The sequence below is a fragment of the Plectropomus leopardus genome, chromosome 9 (genome assembly GCF_026936395.1).
Source record: "Plectropomus leopardus strain MGB_pleo_1.0 chromosome 9, ASM2693639v1, whole genome shotgun sequence".
NCBI classification, from domain to species: Eukaryota; Metazoa; Chordata; class Actinopteri; order Perciformes; family Serranidae; genus Plectropomus; species Plectropomus leopardus.
Genome location: NC_142184.1, coordinates 29,389,969 through 29,408,825, shown reverse-complemented (window position 1 = coordinate 29,408,825; position 18,857 = coordinate 29,389,969). Strand labels below are relative to the sequence as shown.

General features: G+C 39.2%; 1 protein-coding gene across 4 annotated transcripts; it reads left to right on the top strand.

Moving 5' to 3' along the window:
* The first annotated feature begins 6,205 nt into the window (after nt 1–6,205).
* LOC121946482 (E3 SUMO-protein ligase ZBED1-like) lies at nt 6,206–16,360 on the top strand. Of its 4 annotated transcripts, XM_088082463.1 has the most exons (6): nt 6,206–7,343; nt 10,912–11,016; nt 12,151–12,306; nt 12,550–12,710; nt 12,954–13,090; nt 13,348–16,360. In XM_088082463.1, exons 5-6 carry the CDS (start codon nt 13,058–13,060, stop codon nt 13,762–13,764), a joined length of 450 nt encoding a protein of 149 aa, XP_087938589.1. In that variant the 5' UTR covers nt 6,206–7,343; nt 10,912–11,016; nt 12,151–12,306; nt 12,550–12,710; nt 12,954–13,057; the 3' UTR covers nt 13,765–16,360. The 4 variants fall into 4 exon arrangements, with proteins under 4 accessions (XP_087938589.1, XP_042346987.1, XP_087938591.1 ...); XM_042491053.2 differs by having other exon boundaries at nt 12,550–13,090; XM_088082465.1 differs by having other exon boundaries at nt 12,550–13,143.
* The last annotated feature ends 2,497 nt before the right edge of the window (nt 16,361–18,857 follow it).

Genomic DNA, 18,857 nt, shown 5'->3' with positions numbered 1-18,857 from the left:
AAGTCCGGAAACAATAAAATGAAATTTTTGAAGCAGAGTTTTTTGTCTTCTTAATCTCATAAACTCTCAGCTTTAGGGGGGGCAGGCCCCTTGTCAGGAACCACTGATGAAATCACAACTATAAACATTTTTTTAAAACATCATATATAGTCACAGGAGCCATTTTTTCTGCATAATCTGAACTTTCTTTTTCTTTTTAAACTTTATGTACATTTTGCTGGTAATAAACAGTATATGCCTTGAATGCAATAGTTATACTTTTGTATAAAGTATTTTTTACCTTGTTAGTATTTATTGGTAGTTTTACCTCAGTAAAGGATCTAAGCTCCTGTTCCATCAATAATGATCCCTCAGTAGTCCATGCATTTTGCTTGAGCTGAAGCAAGATGTGAGTGTTTAATAGTTTAAAAAAATAAATAAATAAACATGCTGTAGTATAATTGTATTTCTTTAAAATGTCCTTATAACAAAATAACTTTCAGCCATGAAACAAAGTCCTTCACTGGAGTAATGACGGCTCTATGTGCCTGTGGTCATATTTTTTAAGTCTGCCTGGATGTGGACTGTGGTTACAGGTGCAAACTGAAAAATCTAACAGAGTTGCAAAGGGCTGTGGTTTTGCGGTGTTCAGACTTTCCAAAGCTAAAACACACCATTAAGCACAACTTAACCTCATTTAGTTACAAAATGCAAAACAGCAGAATGACTCCCATGATACACTTTATTTAGGTGCTAAAATGTGACAGTAAAACTTTGAGGGGTTGAAGTAACAGAAATTAACTGATAAAACTTGAGGTGATGAAAACGCATGTGAATTAAGGAATATAACAGTAAACATGGATGTAAAATAAATAATTAGTGAACAATTATTGAGTGATCTAAGTAACTGAAAGCTGATTTGATTAATGTATCAAATGCAGAAAAATTACCCCTTTGAAGCTACTTAATGTCATTATCAGCACTATTTCTTTAAGCAGTATCTAACTTGAACATTGTCAAATTAAGTTAGTTTCTAATCCTTTAAATACTGTTTGGTAGTTAAAACCACAGTTACTCTATGAGTTGATATAGGCTATTTTATATGTAAATTACAGTTTTGAAAGGGTTTTAATTGCCATGTGCTCTAATTTTCCAAAGCAATATTTTTGAACTTTCACTGGAATAAATTGTTGGCATGTTGCAAACCACTGATTAGACATTGTACTACATTGAATAGTAGCATATCAATATTTCTACGGTGACATCGTTCAGATAACATGTGAATGAGCTAAACAATTATATATTTGTCAACTATAACTCCTCCTGTGGGCACCCATGAGTGAAGGCTGGCGTTAAAAAAAAAGCCCTGTAATACAATAAAAAAAAAAATGAAAACAGAGAAAGAATGTGTATAAAGATATATGTACAAAACTGCTTGTATAATGTGTTAAAATTATGTATATACAGCATATGCTTTTATTTAATGTCCAAACTGTTTGCCCTGCTTGTTCATTAATCTAGTTATTGATCAAATGCTTGTATAATGCTAAGAGAAGCAAAATTGAGGGGATTATAAATATGTGTTCCTGATTAGACCTATATCTGAAATGTATTATTTTTTTACAGCCTTTTGCCATGCTATGAAAAACACATCTTGCTTCACTTCAGTTTAGTTCTCTATGATGTAATTTATGAATATCTTTACTAAAATCTAAACCCCAATAATTGTCCCTTAATACATTATATCCTTTCTCTTATCTTTAAAAAAAAAGGTAATGGGTATTTTTTTTAATACATATGCATTCAGTAAAAGATGTAAATTGATGAAATAATCTTTAGATTAAATCAAAACCTGTATTACAGCTATTTTAAAGAAAGTTAAAATATGAATGTGTACCAAAAAAGGTATTTTTAATGAATTTATGTATGAATATTATATATATACTGTGTATGCTTGAATTTATGTTTGCCTTATTTGCAGCTCATTCATTTAGTTACTTTTACAGGTGTAATAAGCATGGTTCAAGCTCATAAAGTGTGTGCTTTTTTAAACATCCTCGGAGCATGAAACTGAGATGGAGATGTAATGTTTTAACTAAGGATTAGATAGATATATTCTTAAGTCAAGCTACAGTGTATGCATATTTGTAAAGTATGACGATGCTTACTGTAAGTATGGAATAGGCAATAGGCTGCCTGTTTTAAACATGGAAAATCTATTTAGATATTTCTGTGTGTTCCAAAAGGGAAAAAACACACACACACATAAAAAAACAAACCTTCCCCCGTCTGTCCATTTTACATAGGCACATACCGTATATGCAGCCCAATATTTTAAAGTTCACTAAATAAAAACTCTCTTTATCATGTAGTAAACAACTCATTTTTGAGATTCATTGTGGTCTTAGTTAAATATGCATGACCGAAAGAAGAATAGTTATAAAATAAAAAGAAAATTTGGGTCATTAATTTCCCCCCCACCAAACAGCTGAATATTACAGCAGAACATTCTCAACGTTTGATCTCAAGGCAATGCGTATCACTCTCTTACTCATGCAGAGAAGCTTTGACCACAAATTTCATATTTATCGGTAAGGCGATCAGAGATTAAGTATAACTGACTCACCCACTGGCTTGTGAGCGGAGCTAGCTGAGCAGAAAAAAAGCCACAAACTCTCTGGGTTGTGTTTTTGAAACCAAATCTTCTATCTAGGCAGGAAACAGTGATATCACACTTGTTGCTGCTTCAGATGTATTCTCAGGAAACATGAATGTATTGACTCCTAACTCTGTTTTTTAGAGTTTATTTGAAGAAAAATAGCTGCCAACATAGACTTGAGCTTTCATCGGTCTATAGTGTTCTACTATTTCACTGTTTTATTTTTTATCCATCTTTATCAAAGTAAATGGAAAGTTTAGGGGCACTCTTAACAACTGCCACACCTGTATTAACTATATGGTCTCATGGTGTGACTGAAATACATAACGCGCAACATGACAGTCCCCACCCTCGCAACACTGTGATCACAAACAAGACAGTATGACATTTATAGAGACCACAACATACTTCATCCCCGTGGAAATTCAGTGCACAATACGAGAAAATGCGTCGGTGTTGATCTACTCCTAGAGTAAAAAAAAGAGCCGCTTGTGACTGATGATGTCCACTCATGTTTAAAAAAATCATCCAAAACATCATAGTACAGTATGTCGCTTGAAAATCTTCCATTATGTCATAGTAAAGTGTGTTGCTCAAAAATCCTCAAAACCATCATAGTATAGTATGTTGCACAAAAGTAATCTAAACCAAATAAACATAATCTAAAGACGTTTTCAAAAAAACATTTTTTGGGAAACTTTTAGGGGTACGCTGCCTGGAGGCAACACTGCACCATAATGGTAAGTTATGAAAAACAGATTTATTTCTTAAACTTTGAACAAAATTTAGTTTTAAACACCTGGAAAACACTCAATAACCTCAACAGGTTACAATGCATACCATTTGAAATGTAAAAAAAAAAAACAACAACTGTTTTTTAAGATTTCATGTCTGAATGTTGCCTGCAGGCATTGTTCCATTGTGCAACAACCTATTGGAATGAATGCTTTTCAGGGTGTATCCTGCCCTCCGCCCAATGACAGCTGGGATTGGCTCCAGCCCCCCCGCGACCCTTACGAGGACAAGTGGTTACAGAAAATGACTGACTGACTGACTCATAACCTTCTGCAAAATAAGACAGTTATGTCAAATTTAAGTGTTTCACCACTTGTGCTTCATTTGAATGCTTGTTTTCAGTTTCATGAGTTTCAATCCATTTTCATTATGTACTTGTCAAATAGCGCCGCTCTGTCAGTGCTTTCAGTGTACAAGTGTGACGCCAAAAGCCTACTTTCAGATGAGAACGTCATCTGCCTGAACGCGGCAGGACAAAACCGGTCTCGTGCACCCGAAATGCTAAAGGACAGCGTAAGGTAATACTGCTGCTGGTAACCACATAACATAAGGAGTGCAGGGGTTCACGTTTGTGTGTGTGTGTGTGTGCCTTTTTTGCCTAAATCTCCCAACCATTGTGACAGTCTGCACTGTTGTATAAACATAAGGACCATGCTGCTTAATCCCACCATGTGCATTTGTTGACATCAACATAACGACATCCCGGAGCGTAAACAGCTGACACAGGAAACCTTAAACATCATAGGTTGACGAGGAGGGTCCTGTCAGTGTCACCATGTGACAATTTCAGAGTGAGAACGTGTTGTTCTGTCACTTACCTGTGTCTTTTCTGACACAGCTAACATCAAATTGATGCAGGTATATATTATGAAATTATGATGACTGGTATGCTTTTGAACAGTATATATACCTACATGCACAATACTAAAATGTCATGGTGTCATGGTGATTATCATAATCATTCAATGTTGCCTCAAGGCAACATTTGCATTTCCATTACTTAAATAGCAAATAAAGTACAATAAACTATTAGAAATTATGCTTTACTCTTATAGTATTGTGATTAATTTTTTTCCAGACTGAAAAATGCCAGGAAGTGACATTTTCAGACATTTATTGTGGAGAGAAATCACTGAGTTGATTTGTTAAAGAAAGTCTGCAAAAAAAGGGATTCAGCATGGCCTCCAGAGAGTCATATGACAAATTTAAACACTGCTTTAGGTCCCTTACAGTCCTACCACTTTTTCAAAGTTTTGCATCATAACTGGGGATGTACTATGTGAATGTAAAAAACCAAAAATTGATATGTTGCACAGGCAACATTGTGCCATAGAAGTGTTTTTGGTTGTTTTGTTTTTTTCAACATTCTGTACTATGACTTATCTCAACATGCTATTTTATGTGATTTTCAGCTGTTTTTGGGACATGTCATATTTAGACATCTTTATGGCGTTTATGGTCATTTTTGCGACGTGCTGAATTATGATGTTTTTGGCTTTTTTGGCCTTTGTTTCCACTTTTTATACTATGACGTGTCTCTTCAGGCTATAATATGTCATTTTCAGCCATTTTTATGACGTGAAAAATTTTCAGCATACTGTACTATGGCGTTTTCAGTCACTTTTTCAAGATTATGACATTTTGGGTCTTTTTTAGCCTTTGTTTCTGCTTTGTATACTATTTACCCTTTAGTATATAGTCTCTGTGCTCCATTCCTTCTGTGCCAGTTCATCTTGGTTTTCTGTCAGCTTCTTGGCCGTCCTTGTGTAAGTTTCATGAGCCTTTTTCAGACTTAGACCTGTTTTGTGTTTTTTTGCACTCTGTCCTTTCCCTGTGGATTTTGTACCTCAGACTGAGCTTTGTTTAGATCTTGTGTACCGTTCTATTTTTGGATGTCAAAGAACTGATAGTTAATTCTTCCCACACGGTGTATGTCTCTGCATTTGGGTCCAAGCCTGTAGTGCAGTGTTTGTGACACTAGAAGATGTTGTGTTTTCAGCCCATTTTTTGACATTTTCAAAATATTATACTATGGTGTTTTCAGCCATTTTTTTCGACTTGCTATATTATGACATTTTGGGCCTTTGTTCCCACTTTGTATACCGTGACGTGTCTCCACAAGCTATAATATATTGTTTTCAGCCATTTTTTAAACATGTCTAAATTTGTCGTTTTTGAACATACTATAATATGGCATTTTTGGCCTTTGTTCCCACTTTGTATACTATGTTGCCTCTCGAGAAGCTATAATATTTTTGTTTTCAGCCATTTTTATCACATTTCAACATGTGATGTTTTTGAAATACTATACTATTGCATTTTCTGTCATTTTTCAGTGTGCCAAATATTGATGTTTTCGGACTTTTGGCCTTTGTTTCCACTTTGTATACAATGATTCTACAGGATATGATATCTCATTTTCCGCCATTTGAATGACGTCAAAATTTGACGTTTCTGACATACTGTACTATGGCGTATTTGGCCATTTTTTCAACATACTAAATTATCATGTCTTTGGCCTTTTTTGGCCTTTGTTCCCACTTTCTATACCATGACACATCTCTGCAAGGAATAATATATTTCGTTTCAGACATTTCTTTTTCACATATCAAAATTTGACATTTAATGACATACTATTGTAAACTATTTTATCGTACAAAAGCGTTAAGCTGGTTGAATTTCAGTTTCCTAATATTAACAATTTAATTTCCGGGAAGGTTTTATTTTGAAGGTCAAAAAGCGGAAGTACATTGTTTTTGTACTGTTGTGAAATTGACCGGTGGGCTGAGTAAAGTTTGGACGTCTCGGTCATACACCGTCATTCCGTTTTATTATTTTCCTTTGTATTATAAAGTATAGGCGCAGCGATGGGATTGCTTCCTGTTTTTACCCGCAAGTTAAAGGAGTTATAAGAGTTATACAAGGGAGTTTGTCAAAGTATCAGCCCGTCAGCTAATGTTAGCACCCTGCTAACTCTGTTTAGCCTAGCTTTGCACAATATGTTGTTAACACGTGTTGGAGGTCTGCGCATCGTTTTACGAGCAGACTTCGACACATGCGGCTCAACATATAGTTAAAGAGAACAGATTACTTTTATGAAAGAAACAAGACGCCATTGGGTGGAAATATGACAAGGATCCGTTCAACTCCAGAGAGCGATGCGGGCAAAGATCGTTTGCCAGCAATGTGAGAACTGAGCTCCCGCCATCATTCATTGGGGAGGAAAAGCTGAGTTTCCCTGCTGGGCCAGGCAGTATGAAGTGACTGTGAAAGCGTCGTCAGAGGCAATGGAGGTGACTATGACCATGAAGTGGCCAGGATTTTGCCAACACGACCAGTTAAAGCTGCTTTTCTCTTGTGGGATAGCCTGCCAGCCGCCATACAGTCTGATTATTCTGCCATCAAAGCAAAAGCTTCAGGAGGCTTTTGGACAAAAACATTTACTCCAGTGTTTCAGAGCTAACCTCGCTGCCCGCACCCGTGCTCCAGGTGAGAGTTTGGTATGCAGCAGAAATAAGCAAGCTAGTTCAGGAAGCATTCACCGTCTGTGGTGACAGAACTCCAAAAAAGGAGAAGTTTTGCAGATTCCTGGCTGGGCTCGACCCTCCTTTGAGAGCTAAATGTCAGGAGCAGAGGGGTACTGATTTAGAGGAGGCCCTGATTAAAGCTGGCAGATGCGAAATGGCTAGAGAGACTTTAAAGATGGACTATACTAACCCCCATGTACGTAAACCTCACAATGGCTGGGGCTTTAGCCATGGTGTACTCCATATCCAGTGGAGGGAGATTCTATAAAACCATGGACCGGCTTACTGAGGACATGAGAGAAATGAGGATGGAAATGAGACGATAATGGAGGAAACAACACACTCAGCCAGTGACCGGAAAGCTTCTCACCCCATCTCTGCAGGTCAGTGTTAATAATACCCACCTGATCTGTGTGTGTGTGTGTGTGTGTGTGTGTGTCAGTGTGTGAACTTCAGAGTGATTTTATATTTTCATGCATATGACAATGTCCAATTTAATGTTGATCTAGGGTGGTCCTCTTGTCAAGCCCCTTGAGGGTTTTTAGGACCTCCTTGCATATTTCCCATTTTTATGATAATTGTAATGTTGACTTTTAACATGTGCTAAATAATAAACAAACAAACAAAGTGTCGCCGGTCACGTCGACCCTGGGGGGAGCAGAGAGGGCGCTCACCCGACTGCTGGCATGAACACGGGGTAGAGAGAGGTTACGAAGGTAATCCGGAAAATCCAGCCGCCCCTTCCCCAAGACCAGCGATCCAACTCTCCAAATCGGTGAAGCCCAAAACCTGCTAGAGACCCCTTACAACAACGATACAGAAAGACGGAGAGGAGTTAATTTTCTCTCTCCGAAAAGGGAGAACCCTGCCAACCAGTCAGGAAAAGAGATGTAGCTGATGTTGCGGCCCAAACGCCAGCTATGACATCTACAGGCCCTTGGGAAGAAGAACTGTTTACCCCGAAGCATGTGAGGTAAAAACACATAAAACATCGAAGCTTCAGCGTGTCTCATTTGTAAGAGAGAGTATTGAAGGAACAGAAATCTCCATGTTAGTGGACTCAGGTGCAACAGAGTCATGTATGTGTCATTTATCAACCCGTAGGCCCCTAAACGCTGACTTCATCGCTGCACGTGCTGTAAATGGCAAGATGCTAGACACATTAGGCATCATAACAGCTACCCTGCATCTTGGTAATGAGTCATGGCAGCAAGTTTTCTTTGTACTTAGGGGGTCTACACAAGCCGCGCTGCTCGGCCTGGACTTTCTTGTCGCTAATCATGCACTTTTGGACTTTGCCCGTGGAGAACTTCAATTATGGGACAGTAGTATTCCACTCCTGGCAGCTAAATACTTAATTCCTGAGTGCTGTACTGTGTCTATTGTAACTGCCATGACACTGTCGCTGCTCAGTGAAATCCTGGTGCTTTTCTCCAACCAGACCTGTCGACTGCCTTCCTGACTCTGTGGGCTACTTAGCACCTAACTCTCAGACAAGAAGTGAGTGTGTTGTGGCTCATACAGTGACATCAGTGAAGGATGGAGTTACTACAGCCTGTGTGATGTAGCCTACAAGCTGGGATATTATTCTGCAAGAGGGCATGCACCTGGGGGAGTTTTTCTTTGTGGATGAGTGTGAAATTTTTGAACTTTTTCCAACTAATCCCCAAGAAGTGTCACCTTGCTCAAGATCATGTTGTGGTTTTGGGGCATGTTGTTTCTTGCCATGGCCGACAGCCTGACCCCCGAAACACAGAAAAAGTCAGATCTTTGGCGTACGCCACGTATCCCGACAGAGGTGAGAGCTTTTGTAGGCCTGTGCTCTTACTTCAGATGTTTTGTAAAGGACTTTGCTCAGTTGGGATGTGATTATTTCAGTATCTCAGAATTCGATTCTTGGGGTCACGATACAATTCAGAATCAATTTCGATTCAAACAGATTTCCGATTCAAAACCGATTCCCGATTCAAAATATAGGACTTGTAATTTCAGGATCTACTCCAGCCTGTTTTGCCAGTGTCATATTATCTAATGAAAGCAAAGTATGTATGAAATTATGGAGGTTTTATTATGTACAAGCTTTTTTTTTGTTGTAGAAAACCTTTCTCCAAGTGTTGGGAATGAGAAAGTGAAAAAATAAACATTGTAAGTATTTTAGTTAAAAAAATGGAGACACTTTTCCAAAAAAAGTTTTTGCAGTTGTTTGTGTATCCCATTATCTGTGCCATTCTGCAGAGCAGCTCCTCTCTGTGATGATGCAGAGGGCCACATCACACTCCTGACATTTCAGAGAGGGCCCTGATTCTCCTGCCTGCTCCGCCTGCAGTCAACACAGAGTTTACATCCATATGAGGCCCTGCTGCTTGTTACACTGTCTCCTGATTTACCCATGTCTCATTATTATTATTATAGGGGCTACCAGAGTTTATTTTAATTTATGAGGCACTACCAATAACACAGAACGATAGATACAGTAGGATTAGGCCAATCATAGTGCAGTTTGCTCCAGATCACATGTGGCATACATAAGCAGATATAAAAGTGTCGGATCATCTTCCGATTGTTGGCATTTGGTATCCATGCTGATTTACTTTTATCATCGAAAAATGGACGAAAGACAACCAATAACGGCTCTATCATGATGGATTTATTGAACAAGGTCCAGTTAAACCACCTGAATTCCCAGGCTGGATACTGAGGCCGCTAAAATAGTTACGATGCATCAGAGGCATCCCTCTGAACAGCACAGCCGTCAGCTTTTACTGGCAAAAAAAGTAAGGCGATTCGACAAACAGTCTCAAAATTATTGAGACTTTTCTAAATGCTAAAAATTCCTGAGGGTTAAGAATAGATTATATTTAGTATATATAGTCTTTTATCAATGTTTAGGATTTTTGAATCGATTCTGAATTGTTAAAAGCAAGAATCATGATTCTTATGTGAATACATTTTTTTCCCCCAACCCCTATTGCACAGCATGCTGCTCCCTTGCACCGCCTCACATGTAAAGACACACCCGTTCAATGGACAGCTGGGTGTGATATAGCCTTTGAATATCTTAAGGGGGTGCTCTCCTCTGTCCCAGTTGTCACTATGCCTGACTTAAACATTCCCTTCAAGGTCTATACTGATGCCTCACTGGAAGCTGCGGGGCTCAAGAAAAGGATGGACTAGAGAAGGGTGGTGGTGTATGCCAGCCAGGTGCTCACCGCCACCGAAAAGTGCTGGTCCATGTTCGATTGAGAGCCGTGGGCTGTCATGTGGGCTGTACGTCAGTTCAGACATTACATCCAATCAGCTGCATTCACCATTATAAAAGACCACGAGCCTCTGTTAGGTTTTCGCTGAATGGCTGTTGACAAGAATCAGACCGGTAGAAGAGCAAGATGGATAGCGCCACACTAATGCTGATGCTCTGTCACGCTGACCTCGGGATCCTGAGCTTAATGTTGTTAACTACACCTCACAGAAACCTACCTCACAGGTGAATACCATAGGCTGTTACCTCGACCCCCCACTGCTGGGGCTGCTGGTGGTAGCAAACGGTGAGTCAGGCGACTTGTCTTTCATGCATGCACTTACAAATGATGGGTTTGGAGTGAAAGAAATGCAACATGAAGATCCAGATATCTGTAAGTGTTGAACTGGATTGAGAGAACTGGATCTCGACCAGCAGTTCTCGGTGGCTTCGAAAACATTGACTGAATATCCTCGTCTCTCACTGGTGAATGGACTGCTCTGTCGAACAGTGAATTCTTTTCTCGCGGGTGACACTCATTGTCAGGTAGTAGTGCCCTCATCCCCTGTATAGGAGGTACAGCAACATCTTCACGGTGGCCCTGCTTTAGCACATTTCTCAGCAGAGCGAGTTTGGGAGCGGGCGAGACATACTTGTTACTGGCGCTCTGTGTTTAAAGACATTCAGCAGTGTGTGTCGTGCCAAACCCGCAGGTCTCCGGTGCCTGGACATCGCGCAGCCATGGGGGGCTCAACATCTACTCGGCCAGTCCAGAGAGTGGCTGCTGACATTCGTGAACTCCCCTGTGACTTCAAAAGGTAACAGATATGTGTTTGTAGTTGAAGACTACTTTACAAAGTATGTAAATCTGTATGCTCTTCCTAACCAAACAGCCCAGTCAGTCACACAGTGATTGTTTGAGGACTATGTGCTAGTTCATTGTAGGGCTGGGCGATTTATTGAATTTCAATTTCGATTTCGGTTGGGTTTTGATTTGGCTTTCCCACGATCATGAAAACAAGATAATCAAGACAAAACGATTATTGCGCTGCATGCATGCTGTGTGTTGCTTTTGATTTGTCTTGTGTCGTAAATGCAGTGTAAATTTACGACACAATTTTTCCTCCACGGCGGTGCGCTGCTGCTCCTCCCCCTAAACTCCAAACATTTTCATTTCATGTAGAGAAGGAGTAGCGAGCTTCTACTAGTGCGGCGCGTCTCTGCAGCTTTTAACAAGTTTTGCTACTGACACATGAGTTAGAAACTAGTAGAGGATGGCAGAAACAGAAAGGCAGCCCTTGGTCGAGAAAAAAGGTAAAACAAATTCAGTCGTCTGGAAATACTTTAGTTTTGAGGAGTCTGACTCGGAACAAGCAAAAATAACGTGCAAACTTTGTGACATTCTTGCATCTGCTTCATATGGCAACACAACTAATTTGTTTAATCACCTGAGGTCAACTCACAAAGTTGTTTATGAACAAGCAGTACAGGAACAAAAAACACAAAAAGTTAAAAGCTCCTTAGTTCCTACTACCACAGGCCTGTGTTGAAGGCACTCTTTTCAGTACAACTGCCCATCTACTCCGTTCCCGGAGTCATGAGGAAATAACAAATGCCATCACGTTAGTGCTTGCTAAAGATATGTGCCCAAGCAACACTGTTAGTAACTTGGGGTTAAGAAAACTACATACACACTTTGGACAAGCGTTACATTTTGCCATCGCGTCATCATTTCAGCAGAGTCACACGGCCTGCCCTGTATGAGCAATGCCGTGAAGAGGTTGCAAAATATGTACAGCGGAATGTTTTGCCACCACAACGGACCTTTGGTCAAGTCCATGGAGCCGTATATAAGCCTCACGCTCCATTTCTCGACGTGGATCTCACAATGAAGACGAAATGTCTCCAAACTGCAATTTTCCCCGCTGACCACAAAGGGCAAAATTTTGCAGAATGCTTGAGGCAAGGGATGGCTGCATCAGACTTGGAAGAGGAGAACCTCGTCTGTATCACCACAGACAACGCATCCAACGTGAAGCTGGCGGCAGAAATCAATGGCTGGACGTGGCTTCAGTACTTCGGGAAGGACTCCACTTGGCAATAGATGAGTATGTTTCCTCCCTCCTCATTGTGTAACATGTACGTTCTGTTATTTATTAATATTAAGATATTCACATACCTCTCTATAATACCCCCCCATCACCCACAAACCCCCCACCCAAACACACACACTCATTCATATTATAATATCTTAATAATTACTATATAACAGCCAAATGATACTTTGATGAAGATTATATGATGATCATCATGATAATAAATGTGCAAATATATGTTTTATCTAATTTTAGAGAATGTAATGAAGGACCGAAGGATTGACCGAGCAGTCAGGCTCTGCAAGAAGCTGGTCAGCACCTTCTCCTATAGTTGGAAAAAAAAGGCGGGAGCTGACAGAGGCCCAGAGGAAGCTCAGTCTGCCTGAACACTCTCTTAAAACTGAGTGTTGAACCAGGTGGGGATCTCAACAGGCCATGATCAGCAGGTCCTTGAGCAGCAGAAGGCCATTACCCAGTCTTCTCAATGACCGAAAAGCTAGACACCTCACCCCCTCGTGGCAGGACATTAATGTACTAGAGGACATCAACAAGTCACTGAGCCCTCTGGTTGAATTTACAGATGCACTTTCTGAGGAGAAATGATGTGTGTGTGTCTTTCATCAAGCCAACTCTCCACCTTTTCAACCATTCCATATTAGCAGTGCAAGAAGATGACACGGACGTCACCAAATTCATCAAGGAGAAGACAGTGGACTATCTCAATGAGAAATATGAGGATGCACCTACACATGGGCTGCTCGACATGGACCTGGACCCAAGGTTCAAGCTCAGATATGTGAGTGAAGGTCAATCGAAGCCAGACTGACATCGGAGATGAAGTCTGTCGTGGTAATTATAATGATAATAATAATAATAATAATAATAATAATAATAATAATAATGAATGAAAGATTCAGATTTGCGACTAAATAAAATGTTATGTAATGTAAGTAAAACTTATAATGTAATTCTAGGTATGAATAACCATTACCATTTAGTCAGATTAAACACGTAATTCATTCATATTTTTTCACAATATTTATCCTCTCCAAGGAGAAAGCCCCTCTAGCAGTGATGCCTGCTGGGGATGCTGCTGGTGGTGCGTTGAAGAAGAAGAAGGCCCGGGGCAGCTTCTTCAAGGTCATTGAAGGAACAGCTTCACAGCCTGCTCCTCTACAACTAGACCAGGCCATAGCTTTTGAACTAAACTCCTACCTCCAGACAGTGCCACTGGACAGTGAGGAGGACCCACTGGAGTGGTGGAAGGGATCCCAGGAGCTGTACCCACGGCTCTCTAAACTAGCAAAGAAATATTTCTGCATCCCAGCCACAAATGCCTCTCCAGAGAGGGATTTCAGTACAGGTGGAAGTATTGTCACCTGCCTGCGGTCATCTTTGAAGCTAGACAATGTGAACAGACCAGTGCTTCTGGCTAAAAACCTTAAAGCGGGTGCAGGAGACAGACTGTGAGGAGCTGGGGTGAGGGAGTATGGGACTGGATGGCTACTACTTAAAAAATAATTAAGTTTTAAAAAAAGTTTTTCTTTTTTTACAAGTGATTTTTTCATGTGATTTTTTTGTGTGACTTTTTGTATTTCTTGTGTCAATACTCAATGGCCACAAAAGTGCACCACTATGTCAAAAATATGTCAAAAATATACACTACTGTAGCAGTTTGCACTACAGCATAGTGGTGATATTTATTTTTATACATCATTTGTTTAATTGTTTCACTTATTCATGAATTTATTCTTGTTTTTTTGGTTCATTTTCGAGATATTTAAAGTTCACTTCTAAAAAGAAACACTGGTGTTTATGTTTAATAAATGCATGTGTTCTCAAATCAGTGAGTAATCGTATTTAACAATTGTGAAAATAATTGTGATTTCAATAACCATTGAAGTAATCGTGATTATGATTTTTGTCATAATCAAGCAGCCCTAGTTCATGGCATCCCTGAAGTCATCCACAGTGATCAGGGTCGGCAGTTTGAGGCTGAAGGTGTTTCCGAGACCGTGTCAGCTTCTTAAAATCAAAAAGACCCACACCACTGCTTATAATCCTAAATCTGACAGCATGGTTGAAAGCTTTAACCATACACTCATTGACCAGCTTGCTAAGTCATGTGGCTTTTGCCTGTAACACCTCAGTTCATGCGAGCACTAGCACTATCTTGCTCATGGGCGGGAAGCTCGTGTTCCGGTGGATGTGTTAGATTCCTCTCAGATGGTGTAAATCTCATTCTCATACTGACTTTGTGACCTTTCTCACTGGGAAGCTAGAAACAGCTTTTAAGGGTGCCAGGCTGTTTGGTGCCAGCGCCCATGAGAACCAAACTTCATCATGATGGAAGAGTCCGTCATCAGCCCTATGCAGTAGGGGATCTGGTATGGCTGCATAATGATGAAGTTTTGGTTCTCATGGGTGCTGGCACCAAACAGCCTGGCACCCTAAAAAGATGTTTCTAGCTGTTTCTAGCTTCCCTTTAGGGTCCTGGCTGTGTTGGGTTCTCAGGGGGGAAACAGGACTCACCTATCAGATCGACAATCCTTTGCACTCTGACAGCCAGGAGCAGGTTGTCGATTATGATAGACTGAAACCATACACTCTGTATGTGTCCTCCCTTCTTCTCCTCTTTGTGCTTCCTCGCTGCTGGACGAGGGGCCGCTGGAGGAGTTCTGTGAGGCCGAGGGGCCGCTGGATGCTGATGGCATGGAGACGATGGATATAACAGATGTGGGTGAGCCATGACAAACTGTGTCCCGTTATTAGGGCTGGGTATTGTCAAGAACCTCACAATTCAATTCAATTTTGATTCTTTGGGTCACGATTCGATTCGATCTGATTTCGATTCAGTTCTATATTGGTCCAGTTGCTTTGATATCGATTCAGTTATGTGTGTTGATGTAAGAAATACCCAAATATTTCATTCGAATACCTTCAGATGTGTTCAGTAAAGCATGCATTATCTGTGTTGATTTAGTGCAAACTGACACCAAAACTTATTTTGCCATCACATTATTTTTTATTAAATAAAGATTAAAACTAAAATAAATTCAAAGTACAGAAGAGTTAACATTTTTTCTGAGCCGAACTTAACTAAAGTAATAAACATTCATGCAGGATTTGTCTACCTGCGTTTGTGTGTGAGCCACAGCTTTAGGGTTAGCAACAGGTTGCAAAACATCTAGATGTTGTCGGCTCAAATGGTTACGTAAGTTTGTCGTATTGTTACAGTGTTTTAACACTGACTCACGAGGCTCACACACGACGTAACTACTATCAACTTTGTGTATCCAGACATCAGCTTTTAGTATTGACATTAGTTTGGACTCTGAACAACGTCAATCACACTCCATCGGCACTCACACTGCCCCCACGGGAGGGGGTGACATTACAACGGAAATAATTGATTTCAGGATTTTATGAATTGATATTGAATTGGCAAAAAACATATTGCAATACACTGATGAATCAATTTTTTTACCCAGCTCTACCCATTATGGACGTGTGGTAAAGCTACCAGGGCATCTTATGGACTCCGTTACTTATGGGTAGCCGAGCTGGTGTTGAGTTATTGTGCTGACGTGTTAATGTTTAGTAAAAAAAAAATAAAATAGATGGAGAAATTTTTGCTTTCCTGCATATCGTGTACTCTATATTTGCAGTGTTGTGTGTCTAAGCAGTGGTGCATCAGCATTAGCTGGTGTACATGAGGTATTGTTGAGGCATACTTGGAGGGTGGTGTACAGATGTGATGTAGGGGAATGTTTTTATTGTTCACATTTTATTTTATCTTCTATGGCATTTAAATGCTATCTGCACTGTTATTATATGCTTGTTGCATTAACAATATTTTTGTTGAGAAATGGGGACGTTTATTTTCGGAGGAGGGGAAGTATGAAAGCTATTTTATTGTATGAAAGTGTAAAGCTGGTTTTAATTTTAGTTTGCTACTATTAACAATATGATTTCTGGGAGACTTTTATTTTGAAGGGTGAAAACCGAAAGTACAGTGTTTTTGTACTGTTGTGCAAATGTGCCGAATAAATGTGGACTGTCACGCTCCTGTACCATCATTCTGTTATTATTTTCTTATGTTTTATAAAGTACAGGCGCAACAAAACCCTGGGTTACACTATTTTATGGCGTTTTTGGTCATTTTTTCAACATACTAAATTATGATGTTTTTGGTCTTTGTTTCCACTTTGTTTACAAAGCACTATGACTTGTCTTTACAGGCTATAATGTGATGTTTTCAGCCATTTTTATGACATGCTAAATTATGAGGTTTTTGGCCTTTTTTGGCTTTCATTCCCACTTTGTATACTATGACACATCTCTACAAGCTTTTCTATGTCATTTTAAGCTGTTTTTAGGAGCAGTAAAAATTTGACTTTTTTCGAATACTATACTGTTGCCTTTGTGGCCATTTTTTGACATGATAAATTATGAGGTTTTTGACATTTTTTTGGCCTTTTTCCCACTTCGCATACTATCACGCGTGTCTACAAGTGAATCTATGTCGTTTTCAGCTGTTTTTAGGAGCCAGTGAAATTTGACTTTTTTCGACATACTATGCTATTGCCTTTTTTTAAAATTTTTTTGACATGCTAAATTATGAAGTTCTTGGCATTTTTTGGCCTTTATGACCACTTTGCATACTATGATGCGTCTGTACAAGCTATTTTATGTCGTTTTCAGCCATTTTGAGAAGCAGTTAAAATTATACTTTATTCGACATACAGTACTATTGCTTTTTTTGGACCTTTTTTTGACATGCTATATTACGAGGTTTTTGGCCTTTTTTGGCCTTCAATCCCACTTTGTATACTATGACGCATCTGTACAAGCTATTCTATGTCATTTTCAGGCCGTTTTAGCACCTGTCAAAATTTGACTTTGTTCAACATACTATACTGTTGTCTTTTTTGTCATTTTTTTGACATGCTAAATTATTGAGGTTGTTGTCCTTTGTTGGCTTTCATTCCCACTTTGTATACTATGACACATGTTAACAAGCTATAATATGTCATTTCCAGCCATTTTTAGGACATTTCAAATTTTGACATTTTTTGCCATACTATTTTTAGCCATTTTTTTCAGCATGCTAAATTATGATTATTTTGGCCATTTTTGGCCTTTCTTTTCACTTTGTATACAATTACAGGTCTCTACAAGCTATAATATGTCATTTTCAGACATTTTTGGGACATGTCAAAATTTGACGTTTGCCATGCTATAGTATGCAATTTTTGTCCACTTTTCAACATGCTAACTTTTGATGTTTTTGGCCTTTTTTGGCCTTTGTTTCCACTTTGTATATGATTACCCGTATCTGCAAGCTATAATGTGACGTTTTGAAACATTTTTGTGACGTCTCAAAATTTGAAATGTTTGCCATGCTATAGCCTTGCTTTTTCAGTCATTTTTTCGACATGCTTTTTCATAGTGATTTTGGCTGTTTTTGTACCATTCTGTGCTATGATGCTATTTCATGCTGGTTTGAAGTGTTTTAAACTCATTTTGGGACATGTCATATTTTGACAATTTTACCATACTATAGCCTTGCCTTGTTGGTCATTTTTTCAACATGCATTTTTATGTTTTTTTGGTCGTTTTTGCAATGCTCTATGCTACGGTGTGTTAACAGGCTATTTTTTTGCGTTTTTGAGGTGTTTTAAGCTATTTTTGGGACATGTCACATTTTGACATTTTTGCCATACTATAGCCTTGCTTTTTCAGTCATTTTTTTGGACATGCATTTTCATGGTGTTTTTGGCTGTTTTTGCAGCATTCTATACTATGACGTGTATTGGCACGCACTTTTATACTGTTTGAAGGTGTTTTGAGCTATTTTTGGGACATGTCACATTTTGACATTTTTGCCATACTATAGCCTTGCCTTTTCGGTCAGTTTTTCAACATGCATTTTCATGGTGTTTTTGGCCATTTTTTAAGCATTCTATGCTATGGCGTGTCTTGGCACTCTCTTTCATACTGTTTTGAGGTGTTTTCAGCTGTTTTTGGGACATGTCTTATTTTGACATTTTTACCATACTATAGCCTTGCTTTTTCGGTAATTTTTTGGACATATATTTTCATGGTGTTTTTGGCTGTTTTTGCAGCATTCTATGCTATGGTGTGTCTTCGTGCGCTCTTGTATACCGTTTTAAGGTGTTTTCAGCTATTTTTGGGACATTTCACATTTTGACATTTTTGCCATACTATAGCCTTGCTTTTTTGGTCATTTTTTCGACATGCATTTTTATGGTTTTTTTGGCTGTTCATGCAGCATTCTATGCTATAGCGTGTCTTGGCACACTCTTGTATACTGTCTTAAGGTGTGTTCAGCTATTTTTGGGACATGTCACATTTTGACATTTTTGCCATACTATAGCCTTGCTTTTTCGGTCATTTTTTCAACATGAATTTTTCTTTTGTTTTAGGCCTTTTTTACAGCATTCTATGCTATGGCGTGTCTTCGTGCGCTCTTGTATACCGTTTTAAGGTGTTTTCAGCTATTTTTGGGACATTTCACATTTTGACATTTTTGCCATACT